We start from the raw sequence: 25,196 nt of genomic DNA, 5'->3' as shown, positions 1-25,196 counted from the left end.
CTGGTCAGTGTTGCCCAACCCCTTGGTTGACTGGAAACCTCAACCCACTTTCGGCTGATTATCCGGAAGAGTTACAGTGCCCTGTCATTTCGGACTTGGGAGCGGTCAAGACAGGTTGAATGAGTGCTTCAAAGAGTAGCTTGCAGCGATGTCTCTCTCTCCTGGCGGACGTCGTTCTGGGTTCTGAACACTCAGAAGACTCCAGATAGCCAAAACAAACTATGGAGGTGGCCAGTGAGGATCTTCAGAAAGGAACCATCTTGAGTTGGGGGCTCTAGGAGAAACCCCAAGTTTCCTAGTTTGATCTCAAGTCCTGAAGAAGACATGGCCCTCCTGTCCTATGTGGATGTCTGTGAAAAGGAATGCAACATCTGCTACGAGTCCTACCAAGAGGTTGCCACCAGGCGGGTGCCAAAGCTGCTCTGGTGTTGCCACACCGTCTGCCTCGCCTGTCTCAGGAAACTGGTTTGCCGGAGCAGAGTTGTCTCCTTCGTGGTCTGCCCTTACTGCCGGATGGCGACCCTCGTGCCCCCAGAAGGCCTCCAGGCCTTGAAGAACAACGAAGCTCTCCTACGGCAGATAGGACTACCGGGAACACAGGTGTCCCAAGCCACCTCTGAAGATGGCTTGGAAGAAGACAAAGAGTCCACCAGGGTTTCCAACTGGTCCTTTGGCAACTTGGCCCTGTCTCTGGGGTACAGCTACAGGCCTCCTTCGCCCATCTTCACCGTCAGCAGCATCGTTCCGGTGTTTCCCACAGGCTTCCATGCCAGGATGTGGAGCGGGGTCTGTCTGCAGGAGATGCAAAACGCCGTGGTGGTAGAGATGCCTCTAAGGACGGCCTCCGCCCCTGCCTCTGTGGAGAACCTGCGCATTTGCTTTGCGGTGACTCTGATCCTTCTTGCCGTCTCCATCTTCTTCACGCTGGTCTTTTCTTGAGCAGGGAATACTGGAGGCGCCATCGAAGCTCAAGAAGGCCTTGAGGAACGATGAAGTTCTCCCGCGAGAAACAGGACCCCCAGGAGCAGAGGCATCTCAGTCTGCTCTCAGCCAGAAGCTTCTATGGGCCAAATGTAGCTGCTGCCACAAATCAAGGACCCATAGCTTGCTCCCAGATTTAATTTCTCCTCCTGCTTGACCATCAGGACTTTCTGATCCAGCAGTGATGAGGTCGCCCCTATTGTCCTCTTTCTGGCCGCTATTGGGAATTTGCATGGTTTTCTCCATGGCAGGCAGAAGGGACAGCTGTTTCAAATGATGGTGGTCTACAATTCTCAAGAGTCCCTGCCAAGCATGACCAGGGATGAAAGATGCTGGAGGATGTGGCTTAGCATCAGCTAGAAGGCTCTATGGATGGATGGATGGATGGATGGATGGATGATTTCCAATAATGCCACGACTACTTTCATCTTCAGCCATCACAGCCACTGAGGACCACTAATGGCACATTTCTTGGGCTAGGGCTAAACGATTCTGTAATCATTTCTGCTGACTCCTATCATGTTATGTTATAGAAAACTGTTGAAAGTTGTGATTAAAAGTTCTCTTTTTAAAAAAATAGAGGGTCTAACTCTTTGAAGAACCGCAAACAACTAGAGCTTTATCGACCTCTGTTTATTCACTGCCATTTCTGTGGCAGAGAAATGCGAAGTGGGAAGGATGTGCGGGAAGAAGGGGGGGAAATTACAGCTCCAAGGCTTTATGTAGCCCTCCAGAATGCCATTTTTATGCCTTTGATTTTTCTCCTACTTTTATTATCGTTTTATTTATAAAAAAGGCAGCAAACATACCTAATACCCCTCCTATTTTCCCCACAGCAACAACCCTGTGAGGTGGGTTGGGCTAAGAAAGAGTGACTGGCCTGAAGTCACCCAGCTGACTTTCCTGCCCAAGGCAGGACTAGAACTCTCAGTCTCCTGGTGATCGGCCCAAAGTCACCCAGCCAGCTTTAAAGCAGAGTAGAATTCTCCGTCTCCCTCTGATTGGCCCAAAGTCACCTAACTGGCTTTCATGTCTAAGGCGGAACTAGAACTCACCATCTCCTGGCGATTGTCCCAAAGTCACCCAGCTGGCTTTCATAACTAAAGCGGGACTAGAACTCACAATTTCCCAGATTCTAGCATGGTGCCTTCATCACCTGATCATCTTTAAGACCAGGAGCAAAGTCCTCCCTTTTCTGAAATAGTAAACCTACCAAAACTGAGAAAAGAATAATAGCAGAATTAAAACAAAAAAAAAATGCACACACATATACCCCAGTTTTAAAATTCTCTGCCCAGATGCCCCTAGCCAGCCCCACCCCCAGGCTAAACGCAGCCACGACCCCTATTGTGAATCCTTGCAGACACTGGATTTTGAAAACTCCACACAACGCATTAAGTGTGATTACGGGGCGCAACCATATTTATCCGCCCTCTCTTAAAAGAAAGAGTCAGGATGAGTGGCAATTGCATTTCCTTTAATTGCACTTTTATTTGTGGTTCCTCCCATCTCCACCCCTTCTCCTCCCCCCCCCACAAAAAAAAAAGACACAAGATTGGCAAAATTTGTCCAACAGAAGGCCCAGCCGAGTTAGTGCTACGTTCTGCATCCAAAGAGAAAAATCCCGAACTGACGTTAGGAAAGTCGTAAAGACAAAAAGACAATGCACAAAGCTAAAGATCTTTGGGGGGGGGAGGAGGGAGGGGCAAAGAAATGGGAATTTTGGGGGGGTGTTTCATCCCCAAAACTAGCTCCATTGGTGTTTCCTCGTACGTCTTGAGTTTATTAGAAATGGTGACCTTTTTAAAGAAATTTCCCATCGCTTCTTCTAAAACGAGACTCGGCTATTGCTAGACAAAAGCTCAGTGAATCTGGCTTGCCTCCCACACAGACTCCCACCAACCCTTCCAAGAAATAACTCCAGCCCGAAAGGCTTTTTTAAGTGGGGAAACGTTGCATAGAGATGAAGGGGGCCACTTCTATCGTTGCCGTCTTGAGCTGGAGAGGACCGGAAAAAAACCCATCTCACCCTTAAGGCAGGAGAGTCATTTAGAAGTAGGGAGAAGACGGTGATGGATCGATCGCCCGAAAGTTGAATAAAAAGCCTGGATCAATTCATTCCTCCCTTGCTAAAACTACCTCTCGGTCCTCCAGCCATTTTCAAGGCTCTCCATCCTGCAGTGCAACGCTGGGTGGAGCCTCACGGAAAAAGGAAAAAAAAAGTTTGAAAGTGACCCGGGAATGCTGGAAACTCCCCACAACCCATCCTTCTTCTCCCTGGTCTGGTTGAAAAAAAGAGGGTCCTTGGCTAACCATTTAAAATCCTCCCAATTGTTCTGCTCAATGTGCAGAGGAAGGATCTCGATCAGGAGGCAAGGGGAACCCTCGGAAGCACCTGGTGGGCAGATGGGGCGGACGGGAAGAAAAAAAAAAATCTCAGGGTTACAAAAATCACATTTGCATGGCGGAAGGAATCCCGGAACGGTGCGGAGACCACTTTCAGCTCCACCTCTCCCTCGGTGAAGATTTTCTCGCTTGCAAGAAAGCAGGAGCCTGAATTGCAGAGATTCAGGGCTTGCTCTTTGATTCAGTGCAGGGAGAGTGTATTCAAGCTTCCCCTCCCCCACACACACACACAAGTGACAATCCCAGAATCTCGCAGGGGCTACCTGAGTACCAGCCACTTCTCAAGGCCGCCCCCTCTGTGTGCAAAACAACAAAGCAGAAAATATTCCCATGGCAAGTCGTCTTCCAGCTTTCGCCCGGTTGCTCATCCCAGCCAATCCAGGTCACTGTCGTCTTCGTCGTCTCCGAAAAGCGGGGTGGGGGGAGGCCGTCCCTTAAAGCTCTGGAGGACCGGAGAAGACAGACAAGTGTGAGATTGGAACACTTCCCAGAGTGGAGGGTTGAAGGGGGAAGGAGGGAATATACAATCATGCAGCCCCCCCCCAAAAAACCAGGCCTCACCAGTTCTTCATCATCCTCTTCCTCTTCCGGTGGACCTCCTGATGAAGGCAGCTTACAGTTGGTTGCGTTCGACAAATTGGCTTGACCCTCAGGGGTGCTGCGAGAAACGAGTAAAAGAACAGATTTGAGCCGTCTCTTAATTACGACTGAACACTGCTGGCATCCCAGCATCCCTCAAAAGAGGCTGATTTGGTTTGAAGAACAAGGCAAAGCCCTAACTCTCTTCCCATGGGGGGGGAGGGGGGAAGCCAGGATGTCCTGCCCTGCCTTGCCTTCCCCATCACAGCATCTACGTGTTGCAACCCCCACCCCCCAAAAATGGTAAGTCTATCCCACTGCTGTTAAAAAAGCTGTCCGTACTGTGCTAAGTTTGCTCAAACAAACTCCTGCAATACTACGCCAAACCTTAGCAGAGCGAAATACGCAACGGCTGTGCACGAGAGGCCTTCACTGGAAGAGCTGAAGAGGTCCGGTGCTGACTGCGCCAGATTCCTACAAGGCATGGAGGCGCTCTCGCTTTTAAGGGCCACCCAAGGCCTCAGTTTTACATATCTCAGTCTGCCTCCTCCAGCCAAACTGAGTTGGGATGATACGAGAGCCTAGCTGAGACAACAGACGTGAAGCTCCTGACTCGTGAAGCACTGACCTGGAATCCACCTTGGGAGGGAGGGAAGCTGGTGGTGGCATCTCCCCAGCTTGGACTGTCTCATCCGTTGCAGCAGGTGGAAGGCTCAAGGAGGTCGGGCCCTGGTGAGGAACATCTGGGCAAGGGTCCTCTTCTCTTTCTGGGCCCAGGGTAGGCACGGCCTCCTCAACCGTTGGCTTCAAGGGAGCAGGATCTGCAGGGTTGTTCTCCACACCACCACCAGCGTGTGCTTCCGTCGGTCCAGACACAACCAGCTCCTTACGCTCCGCCTCTGGAGGTTCTGCGACTGGGTCCAAGGATGCGAGGGTCAACCCGGCAGGCGTGCCTGAATGCTGTGTCTCCTCTTCCTCCATGGTTTGACTCCCTTCTGAAGCGGGAGCAGACCTGTTCGGGTCTTCTTCTGGGTGGTCCGAAGGAATGGGAGATGCCACGGCTGGCATCTCATTAGAGCCGCTTGGCCGGTCTTGGTCCACGGCCACGGGACTTCCACTCTGCCGTGATCCCTGCTCTTCCTGGCTGCGCTCTTTAGACCTTTCCAGCAGCTGCAGAGTGATGGTCTGGCACAAAGAAGGAAGGATGGAAAATCAACGTCTCCTGGATTAGGAAACCGCCGAATGAGACAGGTAGGAGAAGAAAAATGAGGAGGTTTTTTTCTGAATGGTTATGAAGCCAAGGAGGTCAACGTCCCCTTGACCTGAGAGGTACCTTGATAGTGTTCATGACCACGCCCAGGACGATCCTTCCATTGTAAGACTCTTCCAACTCGAATTGGCCTCGGAGGGACTGGAAGACACTGTTCATGATCTTTTTCACCTGGAAAGGGAAGGGGATCCAGATGTGTACTGAAGAAAGTCTCCAGGAAAGACACACACAGACACACAGACACAGACACACACACACACACACAGACACACACTTCAGCGCTATAATTTCCATTCAGCCCCTTCTGGAAATTATTAGGTGAGATAGAAGTAATTCTGCAAAGCCCTGTGGTCTGTCCTTCAAGGCCGATCCGACCTTTTATTTTTTTATTTGATCTTAAAGCCCACGTTAACAAAACCTCGCAGGGCTGAGCGGGCTTCCCTTCTCCACTTAGCCTCCTGTGAACTACGGAGGGGTTTATCTGAGATTTTAATTTACTTTTTTTTGTTGTTGCTTTTATCAGAGAGCTGATCTGGCAGCAGGTCTTCCTCCTACGGGCCGCTTGCCGACTAAACAGGAGGCTGGAATTCCTACTGATGTACAGATTCTCCACTCCCAAAATGTAGACCTTTTTTTTTTAAGGAAAAAAAAAAGATCCCATTTAATAAGAGGTCTCCCTGGAGGGGCAAGATGTATACCTCTTCGGCTGAAGCTGCCGGTGGGGTCCTACTGATGATCTTCTTCAGCTCTTGGATCCGCTCTTCATAATGGGCAGTGAGGTCCGCCAGCTGGGACTGCAAGGCTGCACACTGGCAGGGGGTTTAGACAAAACAAAAAAGGTCGGCGTGATGGAAGCGGTTCTCTCGCCTCCAGTTCGGCACGTTTTCTTCTTTTTTTTAAAATACATTTTTTTTAAAAAAAATTCTTTCCAAAGTTAAAATGCAAAAAGAAAAAGGGTTGAATAGCGCTTAATATGTCTGTGCCTAGGAAAGGGCGGGGGGGGGGTGAACCTCACCTTGCCTTTAACGGCCTCTAGTTCTTCTACTCGATCCTGCAGCTCCGTGGATTTGGGGTCCTCCAAGCTGCTGCTGGCTTTGAGCAGAGAAATCTAGAAAGCAGGGAAGCAGGCTAACACGATTCCAGGCTGATTCCTTTCTTGACTCCAGCCCCCAGCGGGCTCTGCCTCTCCTTCCCTTACGGACACCTACCTTCTCCTCCAGCTGGGAGACCCTCTGTTGTTGGGCATCCCGTTGCTCACACACTTCCTGGAGCTGGCGGGCGTGCTGCTCCTTGGCCGAGCTCAGCAGACGCTCGCATTTGGCTTCCCACTGGGACTCCAGCTCGCTCTGCAGAAGGGAAAACTTCCCCGGGATAACAGACCGGTTGACTTCCATCCTAGCACACCGATCTCCTGGCCTTCCTGCTCCCCAAACGCCGTTCAAGGCGGTGACTTGGCGCCTTGCCATGTGATGCCTCGACAAAGGAGGCTGAGTGGTTAGGGTCAGGGGACTTTCCCCAGCACTGTGGATGAGATTGGGGGCGTGGGGGGGCGTGAAGGGCGACATTGGCCCATTTAGCTGCAGAGAGCAGCTTTTTGAAAAATTTAACGAAAAAACAAAACAAAACTGGAAACCTTTAGCAGCCAACACCCAGATAAGCCGGGATTGACACCAGACAAATCACAAGCCGAAAGCAATATCCCAGTCAAGGGACTACCTAAGCAATCAATCCAGGAGAAAACGACGCCCTATTCAAGGAAACAAGCCACACTGGAAGAGCAAGCTACTGTATACAAACAGGGAAGAGACACCACCCTCCCTGTGCTGATGGCGCTACCTAGCTGGGTCGTAAAATGTCTGCAAGCAAACGACCAAGTTCAGGGACCGCCGAGGATTCCACAGAAACCAGAATTTCTCGGAAGCAAAAGGCAACCTCAATACTGTAGCATTTCCTTAAGGCTTAAAGCTTGTATTTCCGAGATCGGCCACCCAGCTGCGCGTGGGGGCAAATTCCCTTCTGCCTCTCACCTGCTCCGAAGCAACGTTATTGGTGGATGCCCGTGACTTTTTCAGAAGCTGCCGGAGTTGATCCAGCTCTTCCTGGTAAGATCGGCGGATCTCATCTGCCTCTTCTTCGGCCTGTTTTCTCTCAAGGAGAGATTTTTTCTTCCTTTCGGAAAGATTCTGAAGGAGAGGAAGAAGAGGCGAGACGCTGAAAGCAGGGGTAGGTTGAGCGGGGACGGGCTGGGCAAGACGGGAGGACAAGGGGAACGGAGTGTTCCTTCAAATTCTCCAGCGGCAAACCCGTCCCTACCAACCAGAATGTCTGTCGTGGGCACAATCCCGAATGCCGGTGAGGATTCTAGACCTTACAGAGGTCCTCACTTTCTCTAGGTTCGCCTTCTCCACCCGGAGGTCAGCCAGCTCTTCCTCCAAAGCAACCACCTTCCCATCCAGCTGCTTCCGACTCTGCTTCTCCACCTGGAATTTGTTCTTGGCCTCTTCAGATGACTCCCGAAGCTCTGCAAGAGTGGAGGAGAGAGGAAGAAAGCACAGAGGTGGCAGCAAACACAGCTCTGAGGCGCCCCTAAAGGAGGTCTAAAGGAGGGTTTTTTTTGGGGGGGGGGCCTGCGAGGAAGAAAGGTTGGGTTGATCTAAAGGCTGGGTTGATTCTATCTTCTGCAGAAGGTGGAGGACAGCGACCGGCCCATCCAAGGAGGTCTTCATCTGTCTGAGACAGGTGCTCTGCTTTACTTTAGAGACATGTCTTCTACTTCAGCATCTTCCTCACCTTCCCTTACCTGTCAGCTGGGCCTGCAACTGGTTAAGCTGGGCAGCCTGTCTCTCGGCTTCCTTCAGGGCCGCATTCAGTTGGGAGCGCAGGTCCACCTCTTTCTTCTGATGGCCGGTCAGCTCCAGCTGAAGCCGGGAGATCTGGGCTGTAGCTGCGGCCAGTTCCTCGACAACTTTCACCTGCGACGGGAAAGAAAGATCCATCAGGAGAAAAAGCCGAGGGAGAATTTGTGCAAGGGTTTTTCTCCAAGAGGAAAAGAGGGAATGGAAGCACAGGTAACAGGTGAGATATCCCTCCAGAGGCTGAGATTGTGTAGGAAAACGCCAGGTGCAAAGAATCGGGGCTAGGCGTCACGTTCACGTTAAGCTGGTTTATTCCTCATGCCTACGCCCAAGCATCTCTTCAACTCCTAAGTCAATCTAAGTTGGCGCCAGAAAAGAGTTAATGGAATCCAAGAGGGACTGGTCTTAAACCGCTTGTGGGAACGTTAAGGATTCCGGGCTGATTCCTCTCTTGACTCCGCCAGCCATCAGGATCTACCTGTCCTCCTACAAAAAAGTCACTACTACAAAGCAACGTACTTAGGCGGTGCTTCTCCTTGATTATTCTTTTGCCAATTCAAAATTGTGGGTTGCATCACAACTGAGTAAAAATTATCTCAACGGGCAAAGTTTTTCCTGCACTTCAGGAAGGACATTGCTTCAAAAGGCTGAAATAGTAATACATCCTATAATAAGCATCAGACTGGGTTGCTTCTGAATGGACATTTATGTAAATTTAGGGAAAATTCACAGTCTTCGCCCCCTTACGTTCAAAATATTAGATGCTGAAATGGGTGGTCTAGTCTTAAAAACATTTACAAACTTTCCAACACTAATGATTTCCCTTTTTTTGTTTCCTTAAATTTTATCTTTTATTGAAATGTACGAAAAAGTAGCAACCAGCAGTTAAAAGACAAAGTTAAAAACAGGAAAAGAAAAGAAAAGCTTTCAAATTACTTTCAGCATCACATTTGGAGAACAGCCCTTGCACGCTCCAAATAAAGTTCAGTTCTGCACAGCTGATTAAGCGTGCCTCAGGTTGCAATTTGCACCACGGTCTGCAACACTCAACAACACGGGAGTGAGTAAACTTATCAAAAGAACTTTAGGGTTTTTTTTCCCTGACTCGTGAATTATTCATATATTAAATATATTTAAAACCTGCTTGGATCGCTAACGCAGACCGCTGAAACTTCTGGGAAACCCACATTGCTGAATGCAGGCTATTCAAACCGAAAAACCAAGAGGTAAAACAGTTGGCGAGGAGACCGGCGTTTTTCCTGCTCAGGTTGAAAATGGGAACTTCTGGGGCAGGGGAAATTCCAGGTTATTCCAGACAACCGAGAACAGAGCCTCACCTGATCCCACCCCCGATCCGGTGGTAGCAGGTACTAGAGGGGGGGGGAAAGCAGTGACAGGAGAAGGACAATTAACGCCACCAGAATCGAAAGCCGGAGAGGAGACGAGAGAGAGATTGTTAGCCAAAATAAAATAAAAAGATTGTGAGTCACATCCCTGGTGCTCTTGAAAAAACAATCTCTGTTCCAATACTTTTTGTAAAGGGGTTGTCCCTGCTTTTTCTGCAGGGCCGGTAGTAGGCTGGTACAAAACAGTTCCAATACAACCAGCTTCTTCCCAGCCTGATGCCCTTCAGTGCCCGAAACCACACGGTGAAACACTGGAAACCATCTGGACCCTTCAAACAATCCTCCTGGGCCTACGTTTTTACTTTTATTGACATTCAATTTATCTGCCACCCACCTCGCTGCCACACGATTCGGATGGTGGTAAGCAGAGAATTAACCTTAAATGCTGGCTAGAAGCCCAAGGTTTGGGGGCGGGGGGAGGCGCTCTCTTCATTTCTAAGCTGCCCTGCCTCTCAAATGTCCCCCTTTCCTCTTGGTGTCCTTACCTTTTCTTGCTCAGCATGTAAAACCCTGGCTTGAGAATGTTCAGTGTTCATTTGCAGAGAATTGTTCCTTTGCTCCATCAACAGATTGCTTTGTTCCACGTATCTGGAAGGAAGACAAGACAGCCGCAGATCAAAGGCAGCCTTCACAAATGGAGACACAGCGAGCGTCCGATGGAAATAACCAATTATCGATCAATCTAATCAATGGGGGGGAGTCCTCACCTCTGATTTCGCTGAATCAGCTCACTGATCTTCTCGTTCTGTTCCTCGATGCGACTGCTCTTCTCAAAAACCTCCTGCTTCAGCCTCTCATTTTCCTGCAGAGAGGACCCCCCCCCAAAAAAGATTGGAAAGCGTCCTTTTCTACTCGGGATTAGCGGCCAGGGGTTCCCGGGATAAACATCTATGGAGATCCTCAGTCGTCCAAGTCACAGTTGTCCCAAAGGTGCTTTTTCAAAAGGCTGCCGGACTATTTTTTTGTTTTTTTTTTCTTGGAAGATGTTGCTCTTCTCGTCCAAGAAGCTTCCTCAGCTCTGACCAGATGGTGGGGAGTGGAAGGATTTACGTTCCTTGCGGACAGCTGGTCATTTGCCTTCTTTTAGAGAGTCACTGAGGCCATTTGGAGGTTTCTCTCTGTCTTCAAGGTCAGCGGAGTCTGCAAGGAATATAAATCCTTCCATTCCCCACCGTCCAGTTGGAGCTGAAGAAGCATCTTGGATGAGAAGGAAAAGCAAGCAAGCAAGCTCAGAGAGCGCCAAGGACCCCACAATTCAACTTAAGGCAGCCAATTGCCTAAATGTGTCTGCTATCTGGTGGGTTTGTGGGTTTCCAAAATATCTGGCCAGCTGAACTGGGAAGAAAGTTCCAAGACTAATCAGTATGGCTTGTAGACCAGCAAATCCTTAACGCCAGCTTCAAAGAAAGACAAGGAAGTCCAGTTAAAAGCATCTTTGGGTTCCTGTGAAACATCTCCAGATGGCTCTGTAGGACAACTCCCATCGGCAAAAGAGGGTGGAAGCTGTATGGACATCATTGCCAATGCCATCAGAGAAGTCTTCTCCTTAAGTAGGATGGGCTTCTCCATCTCCTTCAACGAGGGGACAGATGTTCTATTATCAACTAAGGATGGACAAAATGCCCCGATCCTGGAATGGATCGTTCCAGAGAATTGGCAATCATGTTAAATGGAAAAAGTTTGTTTGTTTTTTTGTCAATGGAAAACTAAGAACTCATTATGGAGGCCAAGCTCCATGTACACACACATACATTCAAAAGCATCCTGGAGAAGCTTAAGATCAACACTTCACTCTTTCTTCATTTTACCTGGACAATGCGCTGGATGTTGGTCATGATCATGGTTGTCTCCATGGTAACAGAGGAGATACTTGGTAACAAGCTTTGGGTTGAATTCTGTTTCTGGAGCTCCTCCACCTGTGAGATAAGGTCTCGGATCACACCTTGCCTAAGGTATCTTATTCGATCCACGATAGCTACGATGCATTCAAGAGAGTGGTTTAAACCATGATGGGATTCACACATGATGTTATAGTTGAATGTAATGCATGATCCCAGCCATTCATCCACCCAGAACTCACTCTAAAGGAGATGTAAGGAGGACAAAACTGAAGCTGCCCCGATTTGTGGCAACTTAAGCGTTGCCCAGAAAAAGATATCCAATTCCAACAGAAGGCACTATCGGTAGCTCAGGATCGAACTGTAGCCTTCTAGGTGCAACATCTCATGATGTTGCCGAGTTGGGTAATGAAAGGTTGACAAGCAAGCAACCAAGCTCAGAGAGCACCAAGGACCCCACAATTCAACTTAAGACAGCCAATTGCCTAACTGGTGGGCTTGTGGGATTCCAAAACATCTGGCCAGCTGAACTGGGAAGAAAGTTCCTAGACTAATCAGTATGGCTTGTAGACAAGCAAAATCCTTAACGCCAGCTTTCACCTCATCACTCTGATGTTACCTTAGCAGTTAGCTGGTCTATTTTGTCCACCACTTTGCCCACAGACAGGCGGATTTCGGTGTTCTGTTGCCTGGCTTCCGTCATTAAGAAAGAACCAATATCACCGGCTGCTTTGGGAGGAAACAGGAAACACAATTTTGGAAAAAGAGAGTATCAGGATCAGAGCAGTGAACAGAAAGAGCTGCTCTAAAGGCTAAGGAAGAGGATCGGACGTCAATAAAAATAAATAAAAACGTTGGCAATTGCAGAACAAAAAAGGAGATATCTGGGCTTCTTCTAATCCCTCTCTCTCTTGGGATAAGCTGCTGTGCCTAATCCTGGTTTAGCACGCTCTTGTCGATGCAGGCCATGTAGGGCAGTGCTGTGCAGGTCCTCGCTTACCTTGGAAAGGAACAGGAAAGATGGCCCCCATCGGTTGGAGCTGGGAAGCTGCCGCAGGGCCTTGTGCTGGGTACCCATAGTTCATGCCTGTGTATGGCTAAAAGGGTGAAGTTAAGACAGAAAGATCTTTTAGCCCCAAGGCTTTCAGTTCCAGACTGGAAACTGTTAGCAGTCTACAGGAAGTCCTCAGCTTACAACTGGTCGTTTCAGCAACTGTTCAAACCTACTTACAATCTGTTTCCAGAGTTCCCCCAGCTACGTACCCCACCCGGGTCAGGAGGGCTTGGCAGCTAGGCCCTCTCTCTGCAGTCAAGCGCTCAACGATTCACAGATTTTATTTTGTTGCTTTCCAGACTTTCCAACCAGTTTTTGGCAAAACCACACCGGGGGGGGGGAGATACGTAGATTTGCCCAATGACTACTGCGTTCACTTCATGACCCACTGAATGCAAAAAGAGTCCTGAAATCAGATTCCGTCTTCCGGCCTACAGAAATTCCCAGGCTTCATTAGAGTTATAAGCTGAGGAATACGTCTATTTATCCAAAGAAACAGTAAGGATCAACACGTGAATTTCCAGCAAGTGGTCCCTTTTACAATGAGAGATCTATACACAGGCAATCAAAGGCAGCAAGATTCTCTTCTGCTTTTTCAACTGAAGAGAGGACCGGGAAAGGGGGGGGAGGTGTCCATTCCGGGCAGAAAGAGCTCTGATCTGTTCATGGTTTAGCTGCCCTTCCTGGGATCAAGCTGAGAAACAACTGCCAGAGCAAGGCAGGCTAAATATAAAGAGATGGGTAGAAAGAGGACACAGCGCTCATCAACACCCATACCTGGAGACTCTGAGCAGAGCCAGGAAGAGCTGGATGTGGATGCAAGGCTGTAGGCATCACAGCAGCTGAGGGCACCTGGAGTCCAGGAGCAGGAGCCTGGGGCCCTGGGGGTGGGGAAAGGGGAGACCGTGAATAGTCCTGCAGTTGAGAAAGGTGGGGTCAACGCAGGAGCTAGATAAAACACACGTCTGCAGAAACCAGAAATCATTCTTCTGAAGGTGAGTTCTGGGTGTGTTCTAGATCCCAAGTCTGATCTTGGTGGCCTCCAGAACGTAAGCCAGTGCAGAAACCAGAAGAAACTAAAAATCATTCTTCTGAAGGTGAGTTCTGGGTGGGTTCTAGATTCCAAGTCTGAGCTTGCTGGCCTCCAGAACGTAAGCCAGTGCAGAAACCAGAAGAAACTAAAAATCATTCTTCTGAAGGTGACTTTTGGGTGGGTTCTAGAACCCAAGATAGCCAGGAGGAGTAGCCTGGGGCCATGGAGTGCAGTGCAGAGCAATTCTACGGCAGCACAGAATGCACAGACAAGGGCAAGAATTTTTACGTTCTTCAACCAGGTGTCTAGCCCCTCTGGTCTCACTTAAATTTGGAGGAGCCAATGGACAATACGCTAACACAGTGTCAAAACCACTGGGGTCCAAGGGAAGGCATTTTGATATTTCCCTCCCCCCCCCCCCACTACTTTACTAAGAAATGCAGGTTGAAGATGAAACGCAGGTTGAGAGTAGATGGATTTACATGCCTTGGGCTGTGATCTGAGGAAGACCAGCTGGGGAAGATGGTTTCAGCGGAGAAGATGTGACGGGATAAGCAGCTTCTCGCAAGGTGTGGGGGTCCTGAAATGCACACCCACCAGGGGATGTATTAGTTTATCTTAAGTTTTCCCTTGCCATCCTAAAGCACTTTTCTCCTTTAATAGGCCACCCTGAAGGCAGCACAAAACAAATGGCGTAAAATCGGGCCCAGTCACACGAGTTCCTTGACTTGTGATCATATGTGCAGGCTCAAATGCCGCCGTAAACTGTGAGCTATTGTTATCTTTTCATGCTTCCTTAATTGTCTCTCCCATTCATTCATTCATTCATTCAATCAATCAATCAATCGATCAACCAATTTAAATATCTACCTATCTCACATGTGACTCTCTAGGCAGCTTACAATAAAATGGTAAAGGAAAGAATTGGGAATTTGGAACAAGACCGATCCTTGTGAGCAGTAAGGATTCCCCCCCCCACACACACACACACATTTGCAGTAGCCTCCAGATTCTGAGGCCCACCCACCTCGATCTCCGAGTCGCTTGAGTCCAGCTGGACCGGAGCCGAACCGGGAAGGAAAGGCAGCATCGGCTGACCCATCTTTGCCATTCGTGAAATCAGCTTTGCTTTTGCCATGTTGGGGTTCTGACACAGGGAAAGAAAGAAAGGTATCAGATGAAACGTCCTAATTTCCTGGGCCCAGCCTGTAAAAATCAGCCCACAGGGACCCCCGCCTCTCAACTTTCAAAAACCAGGCAGCACGGGGTCTCTCGGTTAGCTGGGAATGAATTCATTCCACTTGACTCAGAATTAGTTCCCACAACTGTCAGAAAGTTGTCGTCAACAAGATTCGATTCAGGTGAAACGGAGTTTCGATGCCCCCCTGCAGTTAAAAGCTGGAGAAAGTACGCCAGTCTGGGTGAAGCAAAGACTTACCGCTAGTTGTTCACTGAGAGAGTTGGATTTGGCCCGCACAGCTGGCTCCCTGTGGCATAAAAAGTCCACCAGTCATAAAAGGGCCAAAGTTAGAAGACCCCTGAATTGGAGGCTTAGAACTGCTGAGCAGCGTAGAAGGTCTGTTTGAAGCATTTAAAAGCCTGCACCGCTGTTTCTCAACCTCAGCTACTTTAAGGTGTGTGGGCTTCACCTCCCAGAATTCCTCAGCCAGGGTGGAGTTGAAGTCCACCTGTCTGAAGGTTGCCAAAGGTAAGAATCGCTGGCCTACAGCATTTGAATTGAAGGTGAACGGTTTCTAGCGTTCCCGATTCTTTCTCAAACAGCAGAGCCTGCCCAACAAAAACGGAACGTGCGGGAGAGGATTGAAAAATTCAAATCAAATTACTAACTCACCCAGGCTTTGGTGGTAGGGTACTGGGAGGACACCCTGCAGGGTCGGTGCTGAGATGTTCAGCGTTTGGTCCTGGGGAGGGTGTGAGGGAATCCCTGGGGGCCACATTCTGCCCATTGGAAGCAGCGTCCTTGGCCAACCTCACCTAAGAAAGATGGAGGCGTGAGACAGGATAATAAGAGTTGGAAGGGACCTTGGAGGTCTTCTAGTCCAACCCCCTGCTCAAGCAGGAGACCCCATACAATTCTGGACAAATGGCTGTCCAGTCTCTTCTTGAAATCCTCCAGTGTTGGAGCACCCGCAACTTCTGGTGGCAGGTTGTTCCACTGGTTAACTGTTCTCACTTTCAGGAAATTCCTCCTTAGTTCTAGGTTGCTTCTCTCCTTGATGAGTGTCCATCCGTTGCTTCTTGTTCTGCCTTCAGGTGCTTTGGAGAAGAGCTTGACTCCCTCCTCTTTGGGGCAGCCCCTGAGATACTGGAAGACTGCTACCGTGTTTCCCCTCGTCCTTCTCCTCATTAAACTAGACCTACCCAATTCCTGCAGCTGTTCTTCGTCTGTTTTAACCTCCAGTCCCCTAATCATCTTCATTGCTCTTCTCTGCGCTTTCCAGACAGACAGAGCTACACAGGTTGGCTGCGAAACACCCCCTAATGAAACACAACAGCTTACCCTCTTGACGTCCACCTCGAAAGCCAGGGTCGAGTCCGGAGGCACGTGATTCGCTACTCCCTGAGACCCATAAGCCAGAGCTGGAGGGACCACTAGGAAGCGCTTGCTTCCTTTCTTCAAACCAAGCATCCCTTCTTCCCAGCCCTTTGGGAACAAAACCATAAGCCATAAACAGATGAGACTTCGCTCGCTCCCTTAAGCCTGAAAACAGAGCTTTAAATCACATGGGTTTCCCTAGCTGAGAGGGTAAAGCAGGACGTTTAAAAAAACGCCAAATGCCACTCGGAGCCCCTTGAAACAGGACTGCCTCCCTCACCTTGATGACTTTGCCAGAGCCCAGCTTCAGGCGGAGGAGCTTCTCCTTGTTCACGTTGGAGTCGAAGACCTGTCAGGATAAAACGCAAGCGGGCTGTGAAAAGGGGGGAACCGAGCGCTTCGCGGCACGGAGAGCAATCCCGCGAACTCGGGAAAACCGTCCCGAGCTCTCTTTTTTTTTTAAGGGGTTGAGAAGATCCTTCCTTCTCCTGGGTTTTACCTGCCCCAGCCCGGAGTTCTGGAAGAGCCAGCCGGTAAAGGCGACTTCGAGCGCGTCGCCGGCTTCCACGGCTGGACCGTCTCCGAGGATCAGATCCTGGCACAGCACCGAATCAGGGGAAGGGCTGCTGTTATGCTTGGCGATGCAGAGCTGTAAGGGAAAAGAACGAGCTCGGAGTAACTCCAGGCAACTTCAGACTTATAGAATTGCAGGGGTCACGTGTTCACCGGGAGGGAGGGAGGAAAGAAAGAAATGTAGGAAGAATGGAAGGAGGAAGGGAGGGAAGGAGAGAGGGAAGGAAGGAAGACAAGGGTGGATGAAGGAAGGAAGACAAGGGTGGATGAAGGAAGGAAGGAAGGAAGGAAGGAAGGAAGGAAGGAAGGAAGGAAGGAAGGAAGGAAGGAAGGAAGACAAGGGTGGATGAAGGAAGGAAGGAAGGAAGGAAGGAAGGAAGGAAGGAAGGAAGGAAGGAAGGAAGGAAGACAAGGGTGGAGGAAGGAAGGAAGGAAGGAAGGAAGACAAGGGTGGAGGAAGGAAGGAAGGAAGGAAGGAAGGAGGAAGACAAGGGTGGATGAAGGAAGGAAGGAAGGAAGGAAGGAAGGAAGACAAGGGTGGATGAAGGAAGGAAGGAAGGAAGACAAGGGTGAAGGAAGGAAGGAAGAAAGAAAGAAAGAAGACAAGGGTGGAGGAAGGAAGGAAGGAAGACAAGGGTGGAGGAAGGAAGGAAGGAAGGAAGACAAGGGTGGAGGAAGGAAGAAAGGAAGGAAGGAAGGAAGGAAGACAAGGGTGGAGGAAGGAAGGAAGGAAGGAAGGAAGGAAGGAAGGAAGGAAGGAAGGAAGGAAGACAAGGGTGGAGGAAGGAAGACAGTGTGGCCACTCAGAACAGCTGTTTCATTTCGCCCAAGGGCAGGACTAAGCTTCGAGCACAGTGTGGGCACCTGCTTGCTGAAATCCACTCCTGCTTTCTCAGATTCAAACATGATGGACCAGTTTTGCCTCTGATCATCATAAAATGTCCCATAGTTGTTGGGTTGGATCTAGATAAAACAATAAAAAAGAACGAGCCTCAGTTCTGGGTGGTAAAATGGTAAAATTACTTAACGCGTTCCATGGACCCATCCAGGAAGCCTTCGTTACAGGCTTTCAGACCAATGTCAAGTTTTTCCCCCCAACCTTTAATCCCCGAGGCTTACCGTGAACACAAAGCCTGCGTGGATTCTTGCGCTGGTGATCTGCTGCTGCTGGTTTATATAAAGCAGGATCCTGTACTGGATTCCATACGCCGTGGAAAAGAGGAAGAAGAAGGGGGGAAAAAACCCAAGGATGTTCAGAGACACCCCCCCCCTTGAGCTGCCGCAGCAAGCAAATTCACACGGAACAGATCTTATTGAATTCGGGTTTAAAGTGTAATGAAAGTGCATTTTCAACCAATGGGGAGACTTCTATAGAAAATCAGGATTGAACGAATGAAGCCGGATTATCGCCCAATCCGGCTCTTTCAGGTAGAAGGGGTTGGCTTTAGGCCTCTTTGAGTTTTTCAAAACAACGTGGTCTAGAAACCAGGACGCAAAGGGAAGCACTAAGGCCACCCAGAGTCCCACCACTTACCTCCTGGGTTGCGTGGCACCCTACCACAGCCGCTCCGTATTTGCCCTGTTTCACATACGTCCCGTTTGTACTGGAAGGAGACAGTAACAGCCTGTCAGCTTCGGACGCTTTTAATCTTAAGACACAGGGACTCCTCGGCTTACCACCAAAATTCCCACCGCTAAGGGCAACGTTTGTCCAGAGAATTTTGCCCCGTTTTTAACGACCTTTCTTGCCACCTGTCAGGACCCACCCCAAACCATGTCTTAGGAAGACAAAACTCTTGGAGCCAAATCTAGTCCAAAAGGAATCTTTACTATGACATGCTTGGTTGTAGGAATACAAGACAGGACTTAATATTGTTCTACAAACTAAAATCTTATAAAGAGTTCCTGGTTCAACCCCCCCTTAACCCCATTTGGTCAGTCCCCCATCATTTACCTCGTATCATCCCTCTCGTGGGAAAAAGGAACTTAGGACCTTTTATGTTTATTGCTCTCTTCCTGACACAAGCCAGATGCTACCTATCCTAGCCCTCCCTTTTGTTCCCCCAGTTCAAAAGGCTTCTCTTTTCCTTTGAAATGCCTAATACAGGCTCAATACACATTCGTTCCTTCCTCCTCGGGAGATGGCAGAATCCAGGAACAACGTTTTAAACATACATTTATGAATATGATATAAATGGATTCTGACACCACCGTTGTGAAGAGGAATCACTGCGGTGGTAAGGCTAGTAAGATGATTGCGAAGGGAATCTGGTTTTCCCCCGTCGACTTTGCTCCTCAGAAAGCCGCAGAAGGGGATCACGTGATTCCCTCGGGGACGCTGCGGCCATCGTAAATGAGTCAAGGGTCCGAATTTTGATCGCACGATCCTGGGGATGCCGCGTGAAAAACGGTCCTAAGTCCCGTTTTTCAGGGTGACGAACTTAACAACTGCAGTTGATTCACCCAGCAACTGCGGCCAGCAGGGGGGTAAGATGGAGCAAAATTTACTTAAGTGTCTCGTTTAGCGACCGAAAGGTTGAGGATTCCCTGTAATCAGGTGAACGCTCACCTCTCGGAGCTCCATCGCTGGAGCTTTTCCAAACTAGACCAGACAACCCTTTGACCCGGGATGGTATAAGGCTTCTGCCTTGAGCAGAGGGTTGGACTAGACCTCCAAGGTCCCTTCCAACCCCTGTGGTTGTATTCTAGACTCTTGGTAGCTCGGGGTTGAAGGATGGGGGCTTTGGTGTTCTCTGAACCCTCCTTCCCCACAGGGGAAAAAAAAACACCTACTGCATAAGGGCGAATAATACTAGAAGGAGCACTTCTAGTAGTGACTATTAGTACTTACAACCGATAGGCGTGGACGGCTGTGGCTATGAAGACGGAGGGCACTCCTCCAGGCGGAGGAGGCTTCTGAGATGGAGGGCCTGCGCCTGAAGCGAAACACAAGGAAGACACTCTGTTATACATTTTGCAGTGGGATGCGGGCCAAAACATCTGGAAGACCAAGCCGCTGACCCCTGACAGTGGAGTGAGGAAGGGTCCCTATCTGTCTCGCTTAGCAACAGAGATTTTGGACTTCGTGGCGGTTAGAAGTCGAAGGCTGCCTGTGCTCAACAGAGGGGGGTCCCACGTTAATTGATTTAGGGGGTCCCGGCCCCACCAAGTTCAAGGAGCCTTTCACCGGCCGAGTGTTTTCAAAATTGTTATCCCAGCCAGATCAATCGGAGGGCATCATTACATTTCCCCCGCTGGAAAAAGCTGTCATTGCTCGGGATTTGGGCCAACAATTACTTACCTGTGGCTGGAAGACTTTTCTTAGGCTGTTTGGGGGCTGTATACTGGAAAAATTCATTCCCAGTACCAGGGGCTGTCTGGTCCATGCCAAAGAGAGAAGCCAGCCTGGCCCTGCAGAAAGAGCGGGAAGTGTCCAGTTAATAAAGAGAAATAAAGGTGAGAACTGGTAAAGGAGAATATTTGTGGCTCAGGGTTGAAATGAGGGGTCCTCTGTGCTCTCTGAGCTTGGCTGTCTTCTTGCAGATGTTTCTTGACCCAAACTAGGTAACATCATCAGCGCTAGGAGGAGGAGGAGGAGTTTAGGGGGGGAAACACCCCACAAGATAGCTGTGGCCAGCCATAACCCTAAGCCAAGCAGGCACTGTCCAAATTAAATATGCAAATTTGCAGAATCTTCCGCCAAACCTGGACCATGCCCACTGGGAGGTGAAGCACAAGGAGGACCAGCACCATGCTGAGTCACCCTACGCCAAAGCATTAAAGAACTCCACTCTGCCTTGAAACCCTGTCCTGTTTTCACAAGTCTTCAGAGCTAGAAACTCCCGCAGTCAAATCAATCGCAAAAGCTGAGAATTTCCCTCAGTGCTAAGTCCAATTGCCAAGCCGAAATATTCAGTCCTGGGCTAAACAGACACTCTCAATATTCTGGGACCGAAGGTTGCAATAAACCAAACCAACTGACCCGTGGGCAGCTTGCCAAAAATACTCGGTCCGCCATGAATTCGCCATGGCCACCTTCGGCTCCGACTGGCTGTGCCTCTCTGTTCACAACCTTCATGACTGTTTTCCTCAAGGATAATTGCATTTCCTCCTCCTCCTCCTCCTCCTCCTCATCCTCCTCCTCTTCTCCCATCTTGAAGCATTAGCAGCCAGGGGGCTGGGAAGCTAACAATGCAAACTCGAGTTTCCAAAAAAAAACACACCATTCTCAATTTGCACAAGATCGGGTCTCTGGAATTGCCGAGCGACCTTGGAAAAGCTAAGAGGCGAGTCTCTAAACTTAAGGAGTCATCACACCAATCGCTTGTCAGATCTGCTCTGGACACCTAACTCCAGAGACCAATTCTGCAGAATCAGGCTTTAAGAGAAGTTCAGATCCGTGGGAACGGAATTCAGAAAGACCAAGGAGGAACGGCGTTTTATGAAACGAGGAGCCTGAAGGAAGAACAGGCTGACCCCCCAGATTGAATTCTGCAGCCTGGATCTCTCCCTGAGGGCTGCAAAAAGGGGTCAGAAATGCCATTTCCGCTCCCCCCCCCCCAGTAGGCATTCAATTATTAAAAAAAAATAGCCTATTCAGTATTGGGAACGTTTTGATTTGGTGGTGGTGGTTTTTGATCGGTGTTGCCAATGGAGTGGGGAAATAAGCATTTTGTGGGGTCCCTGGTGCTCTCTTGCAGCTGGTTCATCGCCAAACCAGGTAACGCCATCAGTGCTAATAAACATTTTAAATAATAATGATAAACACGAGCATTTTGTTCATCGATAAAAATCGCAGCGCTTTCACCGAAATAAGGACGTCCCAGAACGGCCCCAGAACAGGACATAAGTTTCCAATTAAAGCTGAAGCCTTGGTAGTTCTTCCCAACTCAGGAAAACACCATCTTATTATCTCCTTCCCCTTTTTGGAACGGGAGATGAAGGGAAATGAGACAACGTCCCCCGTGACTGGTCTGGATTGGATTGCAGGCCTGAAAAGCTGCCCCAATCAGCTGCTTCTCATTTGCTCAGCTAATTCCGGATGGGTGGAAAGGGGGAGGAAAAAAAAGGAAGTAAAGCCGAATCAAAAGGAGCAGGATGGCCTCCAGCTATTCTTGAGACCACGGCCAAGCATTTTCTTAACTTAGGGCTCTGCAGACTTTTCCTGGGGCTACAATCCGTAGGATCCCAGGGGCAGCCAAGTTCCTCCAAAGCATCAGCTCCCTTCTCCCTGTTCCGTTTTGCGACCTTTCTTGCCACAGTTGTTAAGTAAATCGCATCAGTTAGCAACACTTAAATGAAGGTGAAATGGCTTCCCCAGTCACTCTGCTTGTCAGAAGGCTGCAAGAGGGGATCACGTGAACGCTGGGTCACTGCAACCCTCTAAAATATGAACTGGTTGCCACCTGTCCAAATTTTGATCGCGAGACCAGGGTTACGAAAAACGGTATGAAAAACGGTCATAAGTCATTTTTTTCAGTGCCGTTGTAATTTCAAACGGCCGCTAAATGAACTGTTGTAAGTCGAGGACTATCTGTATTTTATATCTGACTAAAGGATATATATCAGCAAATCTGAAGGGGGGGGGGAGAGAGAGACAGACAGACAGAGACATACTATCTTTCCCCAAACTGAAAAATACAAGAAATCCACCCAGCAAAGGCCAAAGGAACTCTGGGAATTGTAGTCCCAGCTTATCTCAAAAGCTAGGCTGGGGGAAAAGCTGATACCTTCACACATCTCAGGGGTTTGGAATGCAGGGACCATCTTGGAAACTGCCCACAATGTTTGCAAAATCTTCCATTTTGCAAAGCCAGCTCTGGTGATCACAGCAGTGCAACGGTGGAGTTTCCCTAGCATGAAATTTCCTCCTTTCTCATCCTGTTTCCACCACCACCACAACACACACACACCAAGAATCTTTAACTCAGTCATGTGCACGCCACATATTTCCAGGCAAGCTTGAGGACAACGCTGCTCAGTTCTGACATGTCTGGCCGCAAACAAAGCCAGACCCTAGTTTTACCTTAAGCCCCATTATGCAAACCACGATCCCTACCTTGCAAGCCAACAAGCTCTTCTCTGCAACTACTTATTATTTATTTATTTTATTTATTATTGGGACTTATATGCCGCCCTATCTTGGTGATGGAAAGCATGGCATGACATGCAGACGTGCAGAGATGGTGGTTTGTGTAGGCTAGTTGTAACTAAGTTTTCATTCTTTCTCTGATGCCTTTCATTTCTTTGGCTTAATATTTTATCCCTTTCCCCCCCCTGTGCTCTGCACGTTGCTTAGCCTGGAGTAATGTAGGTATACAGGTAAGTAGTACAGGCAGGAATAATCTCCCCCAACCCCCCTCATATTTCCAAAGCCAGCGGAGTCACAAACACTAATCTAATCAATACAAGCTTCTTTCCACCCGACCTTTTGCCCTGACCCTTCTCGATTGCATAACCTCCCAGCCTTAACTAAGCACATTCTTGCGACATTCAGAGACAAGATAATTGTTCTCCCCACCAACCTCTTTAATGCTGACAGACCATATACAACTACCAAGGAGAATCTCTGACACTGTTATGCCTGTTCACGTCAGTAACTGCCTCTATTTTTTTGACATGAGAATATAAGATTCCACGTTTACTAGCGCAAGCCTGTCCAACCTGGTGACCTTCCGAAAGCACATTGTCCACTAATGTTAAGTTACAAATGGTGGCATCCACAAGCCACACTAAGCAATCTATGATTTACCAGGGGGTCTCTGTGTGGGTGTGTGATCCATTATTATGGAAAAGTCCTTTCCAAATGCTCTCTACAGATGCTCAGAAGCAACGAGAAAGCCAGTTGTGATTTCAGACCCCTCTCCTGAATTTTAAATGCCTTCTGCACATGCTCAGAGGCACCCTGGGGGGGGCTGAAAAAGCCACCTCTGATTTTAGACCTTTGAATTTGAATGCACTCTGAACGGGCTCAGAGGCACTCGGGGATGGATGAATGGCCCTCCCCTGAAATTTTATACATATATACATATACACATATATGTGTAAATTTTTAAATTGCTAACAAAGAATTAAGGGAGACTGATATGCATTTCAAACTTATTAGTTTTCATCAGTCAGCCATACCGTTCTGAGATTCGAACCTGGGCTGATTACACATTAGGCAGTTGTTTTCACCTCTAAGCCACAGGATCTCTCTCGCTTTGTTAGCTGAGAAGCAAGGGGAGATATATATGTCAAATGCTTGTTAACTATTTTTTAGATTACCTTGCTAGGCTGACACAGGAAATAAAGATTTGTCCCATGTTTGGGGCCTAGCAAGGTAATCTAAAAAAATAGTTAACAAGCATTTGACATACACATATATTACACATATATGTGTAATACACATATATATTTGATATACACATATATACATATATACATATAAAAGGTAAAGGTTCCCCCGCACACGCGTGCTAGTCGTTTCCGACTCTAGGGGCCGGTGCTCATCTCCGTTCCAAAGCCGAAGAGCCAGCGCTTGTCCGAGGACGTCTCCGTGGTCATGTGGCCGGCATGACTAGACGCCAAAGGCGCACGGAACACTGTTCCCTTCCCACCGGAGTGGTCCCTATTTTTCTACTTGCATTTTTACGTGCTTTCGAACTGCTAGGTTGGCAGAAGCTGGGACGAGTAACAGGCGCTCACTCTGTTACGCGGCACTCGGGATTCGACCCGCCAAACTGCCAACCTTCTGATCGACAAGCTCAGCGTCCTAACCCACTGAGCCACCGCGTCCCTTATATACATATACACATACATATATATACAAATATATATATGTAGATCTAGAGTCTCGGGTTTCTTCCCGCGTTCCTTTCATCTTCAGAAAGTTGTGGCGACGTTTCGACGAAATCCCATCCGTCATCATCAGGCCGGAGTGTTCCTCCTGCTGCTTCCAGGAGCAATGCGTGGTCTGGCTGTTCCTTTCCTTCCAACTGGCTGTTCCTTTCCTTCCAAACAGCCAGACCACGCATTGCTCCTGGAAGCAGCAGGAGGAACACTCCGGCCTGATGATGACGGATGGGATTTCGTCGAAACGTCGCCACAACTTTCTGAAGATGAAAGGAACGCGGGAAGAAACCCGAGACTCTAGATCTACACATACAGACACCCGCGAGAATCTACGAAAACAAATATATATATATATACATATACGTATACATATACATGTTATATTGTTATATTGTTATATTATATATTACATTTACATATTACATATTACATATTATATATTATATATTATATATATATTAGGGATTAGCCCCAGCAGGGGTGGTCCAGGTTGGCCCCTCAGCTTTGACAAGCGAACGGAAGTACCTAGTTCCTCTTCCGGTCCCGCCCACAGCCCCCCCTTTCGGCAGGGCTTGACCCCCTCCCGCGCTCTCACCCTCCCGTCGGGGACAGGAAGTCGGCATCGTCCTCCTCGGCGCCCCCCAACATTTTTGGGGGCCCCCGCCGTTCCGCCGCGCCCGGCTGCCGCGCTGCCCCAAAGCGAGGCGGAAAGTGTCGTAAAAGCGCCGGCGGAGCGAAGCCCGGCCCACTCCAGGAAGCGGCTCCGAGAAGCACGTGACCGGACTACGGCTCCCGGGGAGGGCCAAAATCC

At 48.9% G+C, this 25,196-nt stretch overlaps 1 protein-coding gene across 4 annotated transcripts; it reads right to left on the bottom strand.

Moving 5' to 3' along the window:
• Window positions 1–2,437: 2,437 nt before the first annotated feature.
• Window positions 2,438–25,118, bottom strand: FKBP15 (FKBP prolyl isomerase family member 15). 4 transcript variants are annotated; one of them, XM_081340009.1, is made up of 29 exons: window positions 24,981–25,118; window positions 19,854–19,963; window positions 19,404–19,488; window positions 18,087–18,156; window positions 17,672–17,746; window positions 17,417–17,515; window positions 16,479–16,628; window positions 16,260–16,328; window positions 15,944–16,087; window positions 15,275–15,417; window positions 14,861–14,909; window positions 14,450–14,569; window positions 13,909–14,002; window positions 13,167–13,270; window positions 12,336–12,432; window positions 11,955–12,064; window positions 11,306–11,413; window positions 10,205–10,299; window positions 9,983–10,085; window positions 8,037–8,208; window positions 7,621–7,757; window positions 7,264–7,419; window positions 6,445–6,597; window positions 6,252–6,344; window positions 5,935–6,045; window positions 5,300–5,407; window positions 4,595–5,151; window positions 3,949–4,045; window positions 2,438–3,829 (listed from the first exon to the last, which is right to left on the bottom strand). In XM_081340009.1, the coding sequence occupies exons 1-29, from the start codon at window positions 25,031–25,033 to the stop codon at window positions 3,752–3,754; spliced, it is 3,540 nt and encodes a 1,179-aa protein (XP_081196135.1). In that variant the 5' UTR covers window positions 25,034–25,118; the 3' UTR covers window positions 2,438–3,751. The 4 variants fall into 4 exon arrangements, with proteins under 4 accessions (XP_081196135.1, XP_081196137.1, XP_081196136.1 ...); XM_081340011.1 differs by having other exon boundaries at window positions 6,445–6,582; XM_081340010.1 differs by having other exon boundaries at window positions 11,955–12,061.
• Between the last annotated feature and the right edge of the window lie 78 nt (window positions 25,119–25,196).

Source organism: Vipera berus, assembly GCF_964194415.1.
Source record: "Vipera berus genome assembly, chromosome: 15".
NCBI classification, from domain to species: Eukaryota; Metazoa; Chordata; class Lepidosauria; order Squamata; family Viperidae; genus Vipera; species Vipera berus.
The sequence above is the reverse complement of the archived record's forward strand: the minus strand, read 5'-3'. Positions and strand labels throughout refer to the sequence as shown.